At 32.2% G+C, this 16,837-nt stretch overlaps 1 protein-coding gene across 1 annotated transcript in view; it reads left to right on the top strand.

Annotated features, from left to right (window-relative positions):
- Nucleotides 1–16,837, top strand: part of LOC134691316 (succinate dehydrogenase [ubiquinone] flavoprotein subunit, mitochondrial-like) — a 28,003-nt gene that overhangs the window by 3,127 nt on the left and 8,039 nt on the right. The window contains exons 2-13 of the mRNA XM_063551768.1: nt 2,746–2,844; nt 3,305–3,466; nt 4,384–4,527; nt 5,182–5,346; nt 5,883–6,031; nt 7,304–7,428; nt 7,967–8,135; nt 11,848–12,043; nt 13,458–13,655; nt 14,549–14,641; nt 15,526–15,624; nt 16,263–16,406. Coding sequence (XP_063407838.1) covers nt 2,746–2,844; nt 3,305–3,466; nt 4,384–4,527; nt 5,182–5,346; nt 5,883–6,031; nt 7,304–7,428; nt 7,967–8,135; nt 11,848–12,043; nt 13,458–13,655; nt 14,549–14,641; nt 15,526–15,624; nt 16,263–16,406 — 1,743 coding nt within the window. The remainder of the gene's footprint in view (nt 1–2,745; nt 2,845–3,304; nt 3,467–4,383; nt 4,528–5,181; nt 5,347–5,882; nt 6,032–7,303; nt 7,429–7,966; nt 8,136–11,847; nt 12,044–13,457; nt 13,656–14,548; nt 14,642–15,525; nt 15,625–16,262; nt 16,407–16,837) is intronic.

Below are 16,837 nucleotides of genomic sequence, written 5' to 3'. Positions count from 1 at the left end.
ATTGTTTGCCAAACATCGTTTATTGTTGTAAATTTTCCGAAATTTGTCCGCCATTTATAAAAATATAAGAATCATGAATCGGATACGGTTCAACTATGTAATAATTCCGCATTCTTACAATTATAAGTTCAGACGTACGAATGACACAATTGACAGAAATTAATGATCACAAGAGTGAAAAAAAGCGTTCTTCACGAATTAACAGACAATGGCTTAATACCCTTTGTATACTGTATATCTTATAATGCAAATGCATTATTTTATTTTTTTGTGTTAATTTTAAATTTCTAAAAAATAAAAACTTTATATATCTTTTCCTAATTAGAAGCATTCAAATGTTCATACAGCTATGTTATTGAAATTGTTTTGTGAGTTACACCATTGAAATTTAGAAATGTTAGTGTCACTGTTGGTAATAAATGTTGTAATTATGAGATAAAATATGTTCAATATGAATCTTGATTCTTATCAAGACAATTCATTGTTTTAACTGCTGAATAGATAATTATCAAAGGTACCAGGATTATAATTTAGTACACAAGAATATGAAAAGGAAACAAAAGATCAAATATGAATATATAAACTCTGCAATAATATTGAATGTACACATAAGACATGTACAATGAGACTAAATACATGATTTCCTTTAAAAAAAAAGGGCAAGGTATTATGATCCGATTATAACCAATAGTCGGTTGGTTGCTGTCAACCGATTGTAATAGATAATCGGTTGGTAATTTCAACCGATTATCCAACACTATGTTTCATGTATGACCGGAAATGATTAGAACTTAAGAACAAAAACAATTTTAATAAATAACTGGACTTCTGTTTCGTGTGACATGTAACGCATAATGATAACGTCATTTTCTTACTTAATTATTACGAAGATCAAAACAAGAATGTAAATCATCTCTGATTTACCTGTTTGAACATCTTGCGAGAGTTCATATTTGCATATATTGTTTTTAAGAATTCTATTTCAACAAAGCAGATTACATCATCTAAAATTTGCGTTACAAAATCGGACACTAAAGTCACGCCACTGTTCTTACATCTGCTACATAAATACTTATAGTTCTCGGCATTTTCTTCTCACTATTCTAATTGGTCGATGTTCTTTGTTATTTGAAAGCAAAAGTTACGAATTTGCCGGTGAAGATTATCTATAAATCAGTCAGCGTTATGCTCTTCGGAAGCAAAAAGTAACGCGAGAAACGACACAAAAATACGGTTGTAGAATCTTTGAAATTCGTATATTTCAATTTTTTTTCTAGGGAAGAGTAGCATACACTTGTATGTTGATAAAAATAATGGCATCTTTAGATGAAGTTACAACTTTTCGTACAGTAATTCACATTTTATCACTTTTCTATAGTTATAGGAAACGGAGCCCAATAGCAAATTATGGTCCATATACCTGTATACAACTTTGAATGGTTTTACAAACAATTAACATGTTTGAATACAAAATAAAAGATGAATTTAGTTTGTTTTAAAGAGTTTAATATATTAAAGATCTCAAATTTCAACCAGTTAAGACTTTTGAAATGAATTTATTTCCAGCCGAAATAGGATACCATATATATGTTGCCATTCAATTGCACAAGGTTGATTTCTATCCAAGGGAGCCCATATATATTAAACATATCACTTATTCAGTATTTGTCCATCATTTCAGGACATCATAAGTTAACAGGTCCCTGTTAATTGTTTGCATCAATCATGATAGAAATATCTGACAGGTTATTGAAAAAGTGATAGTTGACTGTTGTATTACGTCACTAGTTCAAGAGGTGTTGATTTTTTGGATCAACATGCATAGATTTCTAAATAGCAATAATTATAAAGGTGTTTTTATTACATATGTCTGTTGGAATGTTCATCTGTCTTATAATGTCTTGTCTTATATTGAGAAGATTCCTGTGGTTCATTTTTAGCAAATGTTAAATTAAAATACTGTGGATTCATTATTATATTTTGGACACCAATTTCCGTGGGTTTCCTGGGTACAGGTGAACCACGAAAATCGAATGTTCAATGAATAAGATATTTTCAATAGGTTTTGTATGCCATGTATGCAGAGATTGGCAAAACCACATAACCAAACATCCATGAATATGTAAGTTTTCATCAATCCACAAAAATTTGATACCCACTAAAATAAATGAATCTACAGTATGTCATGTATGCTATTTTCTCTCAGTCAATAGTTGTAATAATGGCAGAGTCAACATTGTACATTTTGTAATTCATTCAAACAGATTGGAATTTGCTTTGGTAGGATTACACACACGGATAAGGGAAATAGACAATTCATCATGAATAAATTTACAAAAAAACAAATATGAAAACACCAAACCAACACTACAACTTTTTTAAAGTGAGGTATTTAGATGTACATTTATTTACAAGGAATGAGGTGAGAACAGCTTGTTTTCTCTGCTTGTTATTTAAGAAAAAAAGGCAGTTATATTTGGCTTGTCTTTTCTTTCCAGTATTCCATATTGTACAATGTATAATTTTACTCTGTCTAGTGTATTTCCAATAAAATGTAATGTCATGGTTGAGATTGAACCTCAACATTTTGAATAAAATACAACAGGCATGACAGGAGGTCAGAGTACATGGTGTCCAGGTGCCTGTGGCTCCAACCATTTATAAAGGGTCAATGAATTTGATTAGCATGATGAGGGTGACTTTGAATTTAATTTCTAAAGATTGTTTTAATTGTGTATATTTTAGTTTCTGAAGACAGGACAGCCATTGACAGCAGTACAGAGAAATTTTTCGTTTAAAGTGAATGGTAGAAATACAGACGCCAAATCATCAACAGGAAGTCAGGTTTGTATAATGTTGTTTCAAACTTACAAATGTACTTTGGATTCATTATTATTCATTGGATACCAATTTTCGTGGATTTGATGGGTACAGATGAACCACGAAATTAAATGTTCTACGAACAGCAAGTTTTCTATAGACTTGTATGCAGACTTCAACATAACCACAAAAATAGATATCCACAAACATGTAAGTTTTCCATAATCCACGAACATTGGTACCCATGAAAATAAATGAATTCACAGTAGTGAAAACAGAATTAATTACATTACATTTATGTCATGTATGTTTCATTATAATACATTATTTTGTTTGTCCAACAGCAATCTCACATCATTCTGAAATTAACCTGCATTTCAAAATGAAATGTAATTTTCAGGATGACACGAGAAAAATCACTTAAAAGTACACAGGTAAATCCTGTATATATATGGATTATGAAATTCTTACTATTTATTTTTAGATTTCGCGTGATTATCCTGTTGTTGACCATAAATATGATGCAGTAGTTGTTGGCGCTGGTGGAGCAGGATTAAGAGCAGCATTTGGATTGGCTAACGAAGGATTTAAAACAGCATGTATTACCAAATTATTCCCAACAAGATCTCATACAGTAGCTGCTCAGGTTAGTCCATATAGAATAAATTTATAACTGCAGGGGGAATGACAGTGTGGTTTTCTGAGGGCTGTTCCAGAAAATACTATGTTCCTCTAAGGACAGCACTTGTATTTAACCACCATCACCCCTAGAAATAAAAATAAATTAAAACAAGTGTCTTTTCATTTTGATATTTCAACTACAAACACCTACATAAGATTTTAAAAAAATGTCTTCCCTGGTGGCATAGTGTTTTCTGGAACAGTCCTGATTATTTCTCACAGATATATATATTCTATAAGAGAACAGTCAAGGATATAATTTGGGCCAGTGCCACTTAAACTTCTGAAAAGACTGAATTACAATTTAGCATTATCAAGAATTTATCTGGAAAAAAAATAAAGAAAATAGCTTGAATGAATACTATTACATCATTATTACATTTTACTTTGAAACATGTTAAAAATAATGAATTATTTTGCTTTACATAGTCTATATTTGTGTCAGAATAGAAAATATAGATATATTTATTTACTTTTTGATTAAGAATGTTATTTTTACTTGTAAAAATAAGTGTGGAATAATTTGATTGTGTTTTGAACAATTGTTATATTAACAGAAATTAACAATTATAGGTCACCGTACGGTATACAACAATGAGCAAAGCCCATACTGATACTCAGCTATAAAATGCCCGAAATGACAATGTTAAACAATTCAAAGGAGAAACCTAGCAGCCTTATTTATGTACAAAAAATGAACGAAAAACACATATGTAACATTAACAAACGACAACCACGGAATTACAGGCTCCTGCCTTGGGACAGGCACATACATAATTAGTTTAGCTAATTAAAAACAAAGGTTTTAAACTTATTTCAAACTAAATTTACTTCTACCAAAATGTATTGCATTACTAATATAACTTTTATCTGTTTGTCTAGGGTGGTATCAATGCAGCTTTAGGTCATATGGAAGAAGATCATTGGACGTACCATTTCTATGATACAGTGAAAGGTTCTGATTGGCTGGGAGATCAAGATGCAATCCATTACATGTGTGAAGAAGCACCAAAAGCTGTTATTGAGGTTTGTGTCAATTACACAACTAACATGTGAAATACAGACTATATAGAATATCTTTAATTTCTGAAAGGGGTACCCTCAAGGAGCAAAGTGCATATAAAATTGACAACAACTTCACCAAAGAACAGCCGGAAGCAACCAATGGGTCTTCAAAACAGCTCGAAATCCAGCACCCAAAGTGGTCCTCAACTGGCCCCTAAATAAACATGTGTACAAGTTCAGTGAAATGGACGTCACATTAAAATCCAAAATATATAAATGTAAATGAACTAAAAACGACAAAAAGACAAAAAAAACCCAACATATAATAAAAAAAAAGAAAAACAGTAAAGTTAGGCATTGTTTATACAGCTGACCAGCTGACAGTGTTACAGTGTTACATAGTAAATATTTACTGTCAACATGACTCAATATGCTCAAGACAGGTGTCTTGATAAGAAATACAAACATAGACAAGTTGTTTCGAATATTATAAGACTCACAGATTAGTAAACAGATAAATTTACTAACCATATCCATGATATCTAAGGAATAAAAATGTTTACATTCTTTAAATATCAGATCAAATTACAAAAATAGGGTTTTAAGTTCATGGTTAATACTGAATGTAATGTCTAAAAGGCACTCTGTTAATGATTAAATATTTATATCTTTTAGCTTGAGAACTATGGTATGCCATTTAGCAGATTAGAAAATGGTAAAATTTACCAGAGAGCGTTCGGTGGACAGAGTACTAAGTTTGGAAAAGGGGGTCAAGCTCACAGATGTTGTTGTGTGGCTGATAGAACTGGACATTCATTGTTACATACACTTTATGGAAGGGTAAGGCTATTAACATCTTGATATATTAGTGGACATTATAGCCTCTTGGTTGTAAAGCCGTGACCTTTTTTGCATATTTATAGATTTTCTAGCATCAATAACAGGTTAACCATTGTTAAGTTTTCTGCTAAAGTTAGTTTGACGACAATTTTTAGGTCCTGTCTTCCTAGGTCGTGGTCCAGTGAATTTCAATTAATAAGCAATTTTAAATTATAATTTTTTTGCTTTAACACTTTGTTTCATAAGAACTTTTGATAGATTAATGATGTTTTCTATAAAGTTGCATAACTATCAGTACAGATCAAGTTTGTCAACCATTTCAAAGCCCTGTCTCTAGTTGATGGTCCAGTGACTTTAATTTAATGAGCCATCTTGCTTTCCATCAAATTGTCTTTTTCTGAATTTTCAGCCAACAGGAGAGACAAATCTCTGTACATGTGCATGATGTGTGAACAGTTTATTTTACAAACTTTTTTTTCAAATTCTAGATAATATGTTTGAAAAAATTTATGAGAAGAATTCATATATATTTTCAGTCACTAGCCTATGACACTAAATATTTTATTGAATACTTTGCTATGGATCTGATCATGGAAGATGGAGAATGCCGTGGAGTAATTGCCTTGAATCTCGAAGATGGAACCATTCACAGATTCCATTCTAAGAACACTATTCTTGCCACAGGGTAAGGCTTACAAATGGCAGTAAGGTTCAGGGGTTGAATTTAAGCTTTTCTACTGGTCGGCTGGACCACCAGCTGACAAAATATACTAGTGTGAAGTAAATTCTTCTGGTCTTGGACCAATGGACCAGCACTAATTTCAACTCTGGAGGTTCCATCGACATTTATATCATAATCTACAGTCTTCATGCTTTAATAGCAGCCAAGGCTTGTTAAATTGCTTACAGGCCTGTAAAAATCATCTCAACAGGCCAACATAAAACTTTCCCAAAATTGAGCTTTGGGTCTGTTGATTTACAAGTTTATCCTGAAGACTGAATCTATAGTTAGTGCTTAGCCATGTTTATTTTACTTTTAATCTGTCACAATTTGGCACAATAAACATGATAAAGGAATGCAATAAATAAAAATGAATATTAATGATCATTGCATTCAATGAAGAACAAAAATACTGTCTCAGCATGGAGTTGGCAGGGATTTGTGAAAAATTCAACTTCATATTACATCTATGATTATCATTGATTGAAAAGAGATTGAAATTGTTAATAATTGGTAAATCGTGTCACGTTATTCTTTTAATTCATAATTTTCAAAAAGGTCAAAAATATTGAAAACTAACAGCAGTACTTGCAGGTTAGGTATCATAAGCCATGCAAACAAATTTTTCATAAAAATCATTATTTATTTTACCTATAACCTTACACAGTGTGATGATTGTCTCCATACACCATGAACATCACCAGTAATCCTTAAAGTCTTTATTTTCCTCGTTCACAAGTATTTGAAAACTAACAGACATATCTGTTAGGGGTCATCCATAATTGTCAACCATTTTCCAAAGTGTACAAAACATACACTTTTTCAGACCTCCACCCTCCCTAAAAAAGAGTACATCAACCATTTTCAGATTTCAAGACAAGAAGCAATCATTATTAATAAAAAAAAAAATATCCTGTCTATCATAGTTTAGTTTAATATAGAAATTTGCATTGAAAAAAAACTGAAACATATATATCTGACTATTTTATATAGTGATAAAAAAAAAAGTGTACGGTAAAAAATGTTTATTTTTTAACCCCCTCCCCGTAAGTGTACGTTTTGTACACTTTGGAAAAAAATGGTTGACAATTATGGATGACCCCTTAGAACTTTAATATCATACACCATGCAAACTAACATGATAGACATGATCTGTTCAACCTTTCTCCTAAAAGTAATAGCATGATTTGTATAAATTATATTGTTGACATGCATGATTGACTTTTGTTTTGACAGAGGATATGGAAGAGCATATTTCTCGTGTACCTCGGCCCACACATGTACAGGAGATGGGACAGCTATGGTAGCTAGGGCTGGACTACAGAATGAGGATATGGAATTTGTACAATTTCATCCCACAGGTTTGTTTTTACAAAAAAAATTTGCAATGTTAATTTTTATAAGAATTTCATTGCTTAGTGTTAATCTTTTTTTTATGCCCAAGCTGTACAATGCCGTAGTGGATTGGGGCATGAAGTTTTACCCTTGTTTGTATATCCAACCATAAGTCCAAAAATGTTATTCTCTAACTTTTGTTTGCCGTAAACAATGTTATGAAACTTATACACAATGTGTATTATCACAATACACAGATCTAGTTTGAATTTTGGCGGTGACACTATTACTGTTCTAGAGTTATGCCAAATTGCTGAATTTTTCGTTCCTTTCTATTTCTTTAGTTTGCCTCACCCAAATGTAATGAAACATATACACAATGTTACCACAATACACAGATATAGTTTGAATTTTGGTGGTGTCACTTTTATTGTTTTGGAGTTATGCCCCTTTATAAATGGGGGAAAATCTGAATTTTTCATTTCTGTTCTCTAAAAAATGATAGAAATAATAATGAAATTTCATAAATAAAAGTTAGAAATCAAGTCTGAATTGATATTGTAGGTATATATGGTGCTGGTTGTTTGATTACTGAGGGCTCCAGAGGAGAAGGTGGTTATCTTATTAACTCTGAAGGAGAGAGATACATGGAGAGATATGCTCCAACAGCTAAAGATCTGGCCTCCAGAGATGTGGTGTCAAGATCTAGTACTATAGAAATTAGAGAGGGCAGGTAATATGTCTGGAATTATACTCTCAAACTGATATTGGTTTGGTCTCTGGGGATGTTTACATAGATAAGGAAAACAAGTTGAAAGAAATCATTCTGCAACAAATTCTTTTCCTTTATTTTGATTATATAACAAAGAAATAGAACAATTTTTAACACCTGACCATACAAGACTGATGATTTACATATACACTATACCTGCTCTTGTTACATATTTGTCAATGTGTTTTTCAGTCAGTCAAAGATATTCTTGTAAAGTTATTTTTTACTTGATTCTGTTTTGGAGGTCAAGGTCTTCAAATATCATTTTTATACAAGAAAATTTGATTAGCTGTCAATCGGCCAGCCTCTTGTTCAATACTTTGTTAAATCACATTGTAAAAATTAATTTAAAACATTTGATCTACAAATCTAAAGATTAACATGAACATTTTGTCACCTGGTACATAAAAATTATATTTCTCTAATTTTTGCGCTTTTTTTTTCATTTCTGGATTGGTGAGTGAAAAATAATTCTCCCCACTAGTGAAAAATCTGTTCTCATCAAATGATCCTTCAAAATTTCACTATGACGTTAAATTTTCTTTGCCTCTTCTAAATTTTCCTTTAGTGACATCAACGAAAAAAGGCAACTGTCTGATGACATCACATAAAAAGTACACAACTATCTTTGAAAGGGATGGATAAGAATCATTAGAGAAACAGACTCCACTACTATAACTCGTGTATTACGATATCTCTCCACTTTCAACAGTTAGAATTTTAAATATAACTTTGTTGAAGTGTTGGAATCTATATGTCTTTTATGTTGATAGAACAATCTACACGACTGGAAAATAAGATACCTGCTAACTTTTCAAAATGCCCATAGGGGTTTTACGTGCAAGATGGCTCATATAGTACTACAAAACCTACAAGGGGGGCTCCAAACATATTTTAATGTTGTTTTTTAGCTCACCTGGCCCGAAGGGCCAAGTGAGCTTTTCCCATCACTTTGCGTCCGTCGTCCGTCGTCCGTCGTCGTTGTTAACTTTTACAAAAATCTTCTCCTCTGAAACTACTGGGCCAAATTGAACCAAACTTGGCCACAATCATCATTGGGGTATCTAGTTTAAAAAATGTGTGGCGTGACCCGGTCAACCAACCAAGATGGCCGCCATGGCTAAAAATAGAACATAGGGGTAAAATGCAGTTTTTGGCTTATAACTCAAAAACCAAAGCATTTAGAGGAAATCTGACATGGGGTAAAAATGTTTATCAGGTCAAGATCTATCTGCCCTGAAATTTTCAGACGAATCAGACAATCCGTTGTTGGGTTGCTGCCCCTGAATTTGTAATTTTGAGGAAATTTGGCTGTTTTTGGTTATTATCTTGAATATTATTATAGGTAGAGATAAACTGTAAACAGCAATTATGTTCAGCAAAGTAAGATCTACAAATAAGTCAAATGACAGAAATGGTCAGTTGACCCCTTTAGGAGTTATTGCCCTTTATAGTCAATTTTGAACCATTTTTCGTAAATCTTAGTTATCTTTTACAAAAATCTTCTCCTCTGAAACTACTAGGCCAAATTAATCCAATCTTGGCCACAATCATCTTTGGGGTATCTAGTTTTAAAAATGTGTGGCGTGACCTGGTCAACCAACCAAGATGGCCGCCACGGCTAAAAATAGAACATAGGGGTAAAATGCAGTTTTTGGCTTATAACTCAAAAACCAAAGCATTTAGTGGAAATCTGACAGGGGTAAAAATGTTTATCAGGTCAAGATCTATCTGCCCTGAAATTTTCAGACGAATCGGACAACCTGTTGTTGGGTTGCTGCCCCTGAATTAGTAATTTTGAGGAAATTTTGCTGTTTTTGGTTATTATCTTGAATATTATTATAGATAGAGATAAACTGTAAACAGCAATTATGTTCAGCAAAGTAAGATTTACAAATAATTCAACATGACCGAAATGGTCAGTTGACCCCTCTAGGAGTTATTGCCCTTTATAGTCAATTTTGAACCATTTTTCGTAAATCTTAGTTATCTTTTACAAAAATCTTCTCCTCTGAAACTACTTGGCCAAATTAATCCAAACTTGGCCACAATCATCATTGGGGTATCTAGTTTAAAAAATGTGTGGCGTGACCCGGTCAACCAACCAAGATGGCCGCCATGGCTAAAAATAGAACATAGGGGTAAAATGCAGTTTTTGGCTTATAACTCAAAAACCAAAGCATTTAGAGGAAATCTGACATGGGGTAAAAATGTTTATCAGGTCAAGATCTATCTGCCCTGAAATTTTCAGACGAATCAGACAATCCGTTGTTGGGTTGCTGCCCCTGAATTTGTAATTTTGAGGAAATTTGGCTGTTTTTGGTTATTATCTTGAATATTATTATAGGTAGAGATAAACTGTAAACAGCAATTATGTTCAGCAAAGTAAGATCTACAAATAAGTCAAATGACAGAAATGGTCAGTTGACCCCTTTAAGAGTTATTGCCCTTTATAGTCAATTTTGAACCATTTTTCGTAAATCTTAGTTATCTTTTACAAAAATCTTCTCCTCTGAAACTACTAGGCCAAATTAATCCAATCTTGGCCACAATCATCTTTGGGGTATCTAGTTTTAAAAATGTGTGGCGTGACCTGGTCAACCAACCAAGATGGCCGCCACGGCTAAAAATAGAACATAGGGGTAAAATGCAGTTTTTGGCTTATAACTCAAAAACCAAAGCATTTAGTGGAAATCTGACATGGGGTAAAAATGTTTATCAGGTCAAGATCTATCTGCCCTGAAATTTTCAGACGAATCGGACAACCTGTTGTTGGGTTGCTGCCCCTGAATTAGTAATTTTGAGGAAATTTTGCTGTTTTTGGTTATTATCTTGAATATTATTATAGATAGAGATAAACTGTAAACAGCAATTATGTTCAGCAAAGTAAGATTTACAAATAATTCAACATGACCGAAATGGTCAGTTGACCCCTCTAGGAGTTATTGCCCTTTATAGTCAATTTTGAACCATTTTTCGTAAATCTTAGTTATCTTTTACAAAAATCTTCTCCTCTGAAACTACTTGGCCAAATTAATCCAAACTTGGCCACAATCATCTTTTGGGTATATAGTTTAAAAAATGTGTGGCGTGACCCGGTCAACCAACCAAGATGGCCGCCACGGCTAAAAATAGAATATGGGGGTAAAATGCAATTTTTGGCTTATAACTCAAAAAACAAAGCAATTAGAGCAAATCTGAAAATGGTCAATTGACCCACTAAGGAGTAATTGTCCTTTATAGTCAATTTTTAACAATTTTCATAAAATTTGTAAATTTTTATTAACATTTTCCACTGAAACTACTGGGCCAAGTTCATTATAGATAGAGATAATTGTAAGCAGCAAGACTGTTTAGTAAAGTAAGATTTACAAACACATCACCATCACCAAAACACAATTTTGTCATGAATCCATCTGCTTCCTTTGTTTAATATTCACATAGACCAAGGTGAGCGACACAGGCTCTTTAGAGCCTCTAGTTGGCTTCTTCATACTTTAAAAAGCCTGCAGCCATTGTAAAATTAATTGTTTTGTTTAAAATTGTAAACAATATTACTCTTTCAAATTTCTATTTGGGAGCCTCCGTGGGGGAAATCCCCCACAAATAGTGACAGTTGGCAGGTATGAAATAATGAAGTTTTTAAACTGATTTATGGATTGTATATTTACAGAGGAGTAGGACCAGAGAAAGATCATGTATACCTGCAATTATCTCATCTACCTGCTGAAGTCCTGAAAACCAGACTACCAGGAATATCAGAGACAGCCATGATCTTTGCTGGTGTTGATGTTACCAGGGATCCCATTCCCGTTCTCCCCACAGTGCACTACAACATGGGAGGTGTACCTACTAACTACAAAGGACAGGTAGGGACCTTTTTTTACAGTTCTAAGTCATTGAAGATGTGTTGTCAATTCATATTTTTATGCAGTTTTTTTTATTATTTATGTTATTGCGAAAATTTGCCGTGAGATGGGTTTTCGCAAAATAATAAAATACTGCATTTAAAATTTTGATATCAATATTTCTATACAGCGCTACCTGCAACAACTGCATCACTACTCTGTCATCATTGAGTACTGTAAATTCAGAAAATAATGCAAGGTTTTAACAATTGCAAAAATTGCGACTGTTGTAAACGCAATAATTTATCTCGCATTTAAAAATATTTTCTATGAATTAATCAGGATTTTTTTCCAAAATCATAAAAAATCACATTTAAGTCTAAAATGAGAAAATTGCAATAATAAATTAAATGCACGCAATAATTTCTGAATTTACAGTATGTGAGTTTGAATAGTGCACATGGCAGGTGTGTTGATAAGGATTGTCAGTGTTCCTTCCATAAGTTGTTTCTTCTCTTCACACACTTTGGCTTCCTTCACCAATAGAAATTAACTGCCATGAAATAGGCTTTAGACATAATCATTCAATCAATTTGTCAATCCATATTTGTCAAAAACACAATGACACAATGAATGAAATGAGATCAGAGCTGTTCCAGAATTAATTGAATGGGAGGTAAAAGAAACATTTACAGAAGCAAATCTGATTTCATGTGGTTTATTTTGGCAATTTGTGATAAAAAAGAAGCATGAAAATATCATATTGATTGAAGTTTATAAAGAAGATCACAAATGCAAACAAACAAACAAAAACACTTGAAAATACTTCTTATATGTTTGGTCCAAGAAAATTCTTCAATTTAAAATTAAAAAAAGTGAGAAAAAAAAACCAACTTAACTGTATTTTCTATAAGTGAATTTAAGTTTAACATGATCTAAATGTGAACATTACTTTTACTCATAAAACGTGCAAAAATAAATAAATGTGTTGATTTACAGTTAAATTTCAAGATGAAAAATTTACAAACATCAGTTAATGATTTAATAGTACAAAAATGAGTTACATAGTATACATTATTGCTATTTGGAAATCTGCTCTTCTTGACCAGAGATTCAGCACCTCTTAAATAAATAAAATCATACAACAATTATTTTTCCGTTATGTCATCAGATATTTTCTATTATGACGTCAAAATTTTGTTGGAACCTTTGTTATGACCAGTAATGGCGAACAAATAGCTATAAGGTGAATCAGAGTCTATTACCAGATCTTTGTATCCTTAACTTAAGACTAATAATGTCATAATATTTATTTGTAGGCTATTGTATATAATGATGGTAAAGACCAGGTCGTCCCAGGACTGTATGCCTGTCTGTTAACAGATATTTGTGTCTATTATTTCAGACTTATAAATGTCCTATTATTTATTTGTAGGCTATTGTATATAACGATGGTAAAGACCAGGTCGTCCCAGGACTTTATGCCTGCGGTGAAGCAGCATGTGCCTCCGTTCATGGAGCTAACAGACTTGGGGCTAACTCGTTACTCGATCTGGTTGTTTTTGGCAGGGCTTGTGCCAACACCATCATTGAGGAAAATAAACCAGGAGAGACCATTGGACCCATAAGCCAGGTATGCCACTAGCTTGATGGTAAATTGTTGCTGGATTTAAAAATTGTTAGCACAAGCTTTAAATGTGGTTTGTTATACATGCATAATATCTGACTTTGTAAAAAGTTAAATTATGTTTATTTCTCAGTCAAGATTAGAAATACAGTTAAACCTGTTTTCAGAGACCACTTTAAGAGAGAGCAAAAAAGTGGTTTCTTAAGTCCGGTGGTCTTTACATATAGGTTCAATTTATATGAAATGTAGTACAGAGAGATCTAAAATTGGTGGTCTTTTTAACACATGTTTTTGCTTAATGCAGGTGATCTCTAAAGCAGGTTCGACTGTGTATGGTTCTTTTAATTGGAAAGGCATGTGCACACATAGAAGGGATACATCTTTTTTTAAGAAATCAACTCATTCCCTTTTGAAAGTTGCCAGATAAAACTATATGGCAACATTGGAGAAAATAGATTTCTACTTTCTGAAAAGAATTTATTTGTAGCAGACATTTGATTTCATACATTTAATCCCAAACAATATGATATTTATACATGTTATAGGGCTGTTCCAAAATTGATTGTGGGGTTGTCAGTATGATATTTATAGGGCTATTACAAAATTGATTGTTGGGGTGTGCAATGGGGCATTAGAATGATTAATAGTGGGTAGTTCTCTTTTTATAGTAAGAATTATCAGTAAAATGAAAATTTTATATTGAAAAAGTGCCACCCATGACCCCCAATTCTTGAACAACCCTTTGTCAAGTAAATTTGAAATTTAAAAAATGATACATAGTACTTATATTTGTTTCAGATGAATTAAGTAATAAAACAATTTTCTCTGTAACCAGAATGTAATGTAGCTTGACATGAAAAAAAGTGTCAAGTCTTATTTTTATCATGTATATTTTACAGAATGCAGGAGAATTTTCTGTAGCCAATCTTGATAAGGTCAGAAATGCTAATGGGGGTACTACAACAGCTGAGCTTAGACTTGCCATGCAGAAGGTAATATTTATTGTATAGGAAAATCATGAATTTGGCTATTTCAATGGGCATAAGATGTCAAATTTAACTTGGTCCATTTTACTTCGATTCTCATATTTGATTTATTACACATTAAACATATATCCAAATTAAAACATGCTACTCATTATTGTGAAAAATCTAAGAGGATGGTCATATTAAATACTCCAAGTTTAAATTTCTTAACGTGCAAGGTGATGACATTATAACATCTTCATGTTGCTCTTAAGGCACCCTGGCTTCCTCAACCAATAAAAAACTGACAACCAGGTAACGGTAATGATTGCTGAAAAACAGTAAAATAATGGACTACAAGGAAACTTCCAAACAGAAAGTCAAAAGCTCAAACACATCAAACAAATGAATAACAACTGTCATATTCCTGATTTATTACAGGCATTTCCTAATGTAGAGAATCTGGTTTTATAGCTATATAAAGTTATCACTTGTATGACAGTCGCATAAAATTCCATTATAATGACAGAAAGTGGCTTAATCATCAACAATTGATCATTAATCAATCATTATATTAAATTCTGCAATAAAAATATTTACTGAGTATAAAAAAGAAGATGTGGTATGATTGCTAATGAGACAACTCTACACAAGAGATCAAAATGTTACAGAAATTAACAACTATAGGTCACAGTATAGCCTTTAACAATGAGCAAAGCCCATACCGCATAGTCAGCTATAAAAGGCGCTGAAATGACAATGTAAAACAATCCAAACAAGAAAACTAACGACCTTATTTATATGAAAAAAGGTCAACTAGTTATACTTATTTTATACGATATTGAATGAATATTTTGTCAGGCTAAGCAGTTATAATTATTTTATACAATATTGAATGACTATTTTGTTAGGCTATGCAGAACAATGCAGCAGTATTCAGGGATGGACCAGTCTTAGAAGAAGGGGTTAAAAAATTAGGAGAATTATATCAACAAATGGATGACCTTAAGGTAATATCAATAAAAGAGATTCCAGCAACCTAACAAAAATACTAAAAGATATCTTAAGGACCAGAAACATTTTTCAACAAGATAGTATAGTCAGTACATCAAACAGCAAATTGTTACAAGTCTATAAAATTAATAAATTTGTCATTTTATGATGCAATACATTTGAATTAAATATCTTACTGGTTCTTGTCCTCTGGTTTAAAGTTTAACAAGTATTTTTCTGGATTCATTATTTTCAATGGTATATTTAGATTTGCTGTAAAATCAAAGGTTTATTTAGATTTGATGTAAAATCAATGGTATATTAAGATTTGATGTAGAAGCAATGGTTTATTTAGATTTGATGTAAAAGCAATGGTATATTAAGATTTGATGTAGAAGCAATGGTTTATTTAGATTTGATGTAAAAGCAATGGTATATTAAGATTTGATGTAGAAGCAATGGTTTAAATAGATTTGATGTAGTTGATTGAAAATTAAAGTTAGTGTTGTTTTGTAACTTACTGATAAAGCACTGATATGGAGCACAACTTAGATTTGATGTTAAAGCAATAGTATATTTAGACGTGATGTAAAAGCAATGGTATATTTAGATTGATGTAGTTGATTGAAACTCTAGTTCGTTGATTGTTTTGTAGATTACTGATAGAGGAATGATATGGAACACAGATTTAGTGGAAACATTAGAATTACAGAATTTAATGATAAATGCTGTACAAACAATGGTATCAGCGTGCGAGAGGAAAGAAAGTCGAGGAGCACACAGTCGGGAAGATTTTAAGGTATGGAACTTTAAACTTGGAAAAATTTAAGGTACTTTTATCGATAAACTTATGTCCAGAATATAAATACTTGCTGCAGATCAATTTTATCATTTAAAGGGAAAATTCACGATTTTTCACTTATGGTTTAAATATGTTCATTATGACATAATATATATATTCACAAAGTTTTATTGCTATATGTGCAGTAATAAAGGAGAAATTCAATATTTAATGAAAAAATATTAACTACTTCCTGTAGGTCGTGACGTTTTCTCCTGGTTTTTGCATGCTGGGATTTAAAACACAATCATTAAAAGTCTTAAGTTTTTAATCATATTTTAACGTAATCGTAAGCGCGCCGATGACTTACGCTTTATCTAAATAACCATCCGATAATAAGAAGATAAAACGCACAGACGTTCAATTGTACATATTCATGAGATAAATTT

Source organism: Mytilus trossulus, chromosome 11, assembly GCF_036588685.1.
Source record: "Mytilus trossulus isolate FHL-02 chromosome 11, PNRI_Mtr1.1.1.hap1, whole genome shotgun sequence".
Lineage (NCBI taxonomy): Eukaryota > Metazoa > Mollusca > Bivalvia > Mytilida > Mytilidae > Mytilus > Mytilus trossulus.
The sequence above is the reverse complement of the archived record's forward strand: the minus strand, read 5'-3'. Positions and strand labels throughout refer to the sequence as shown.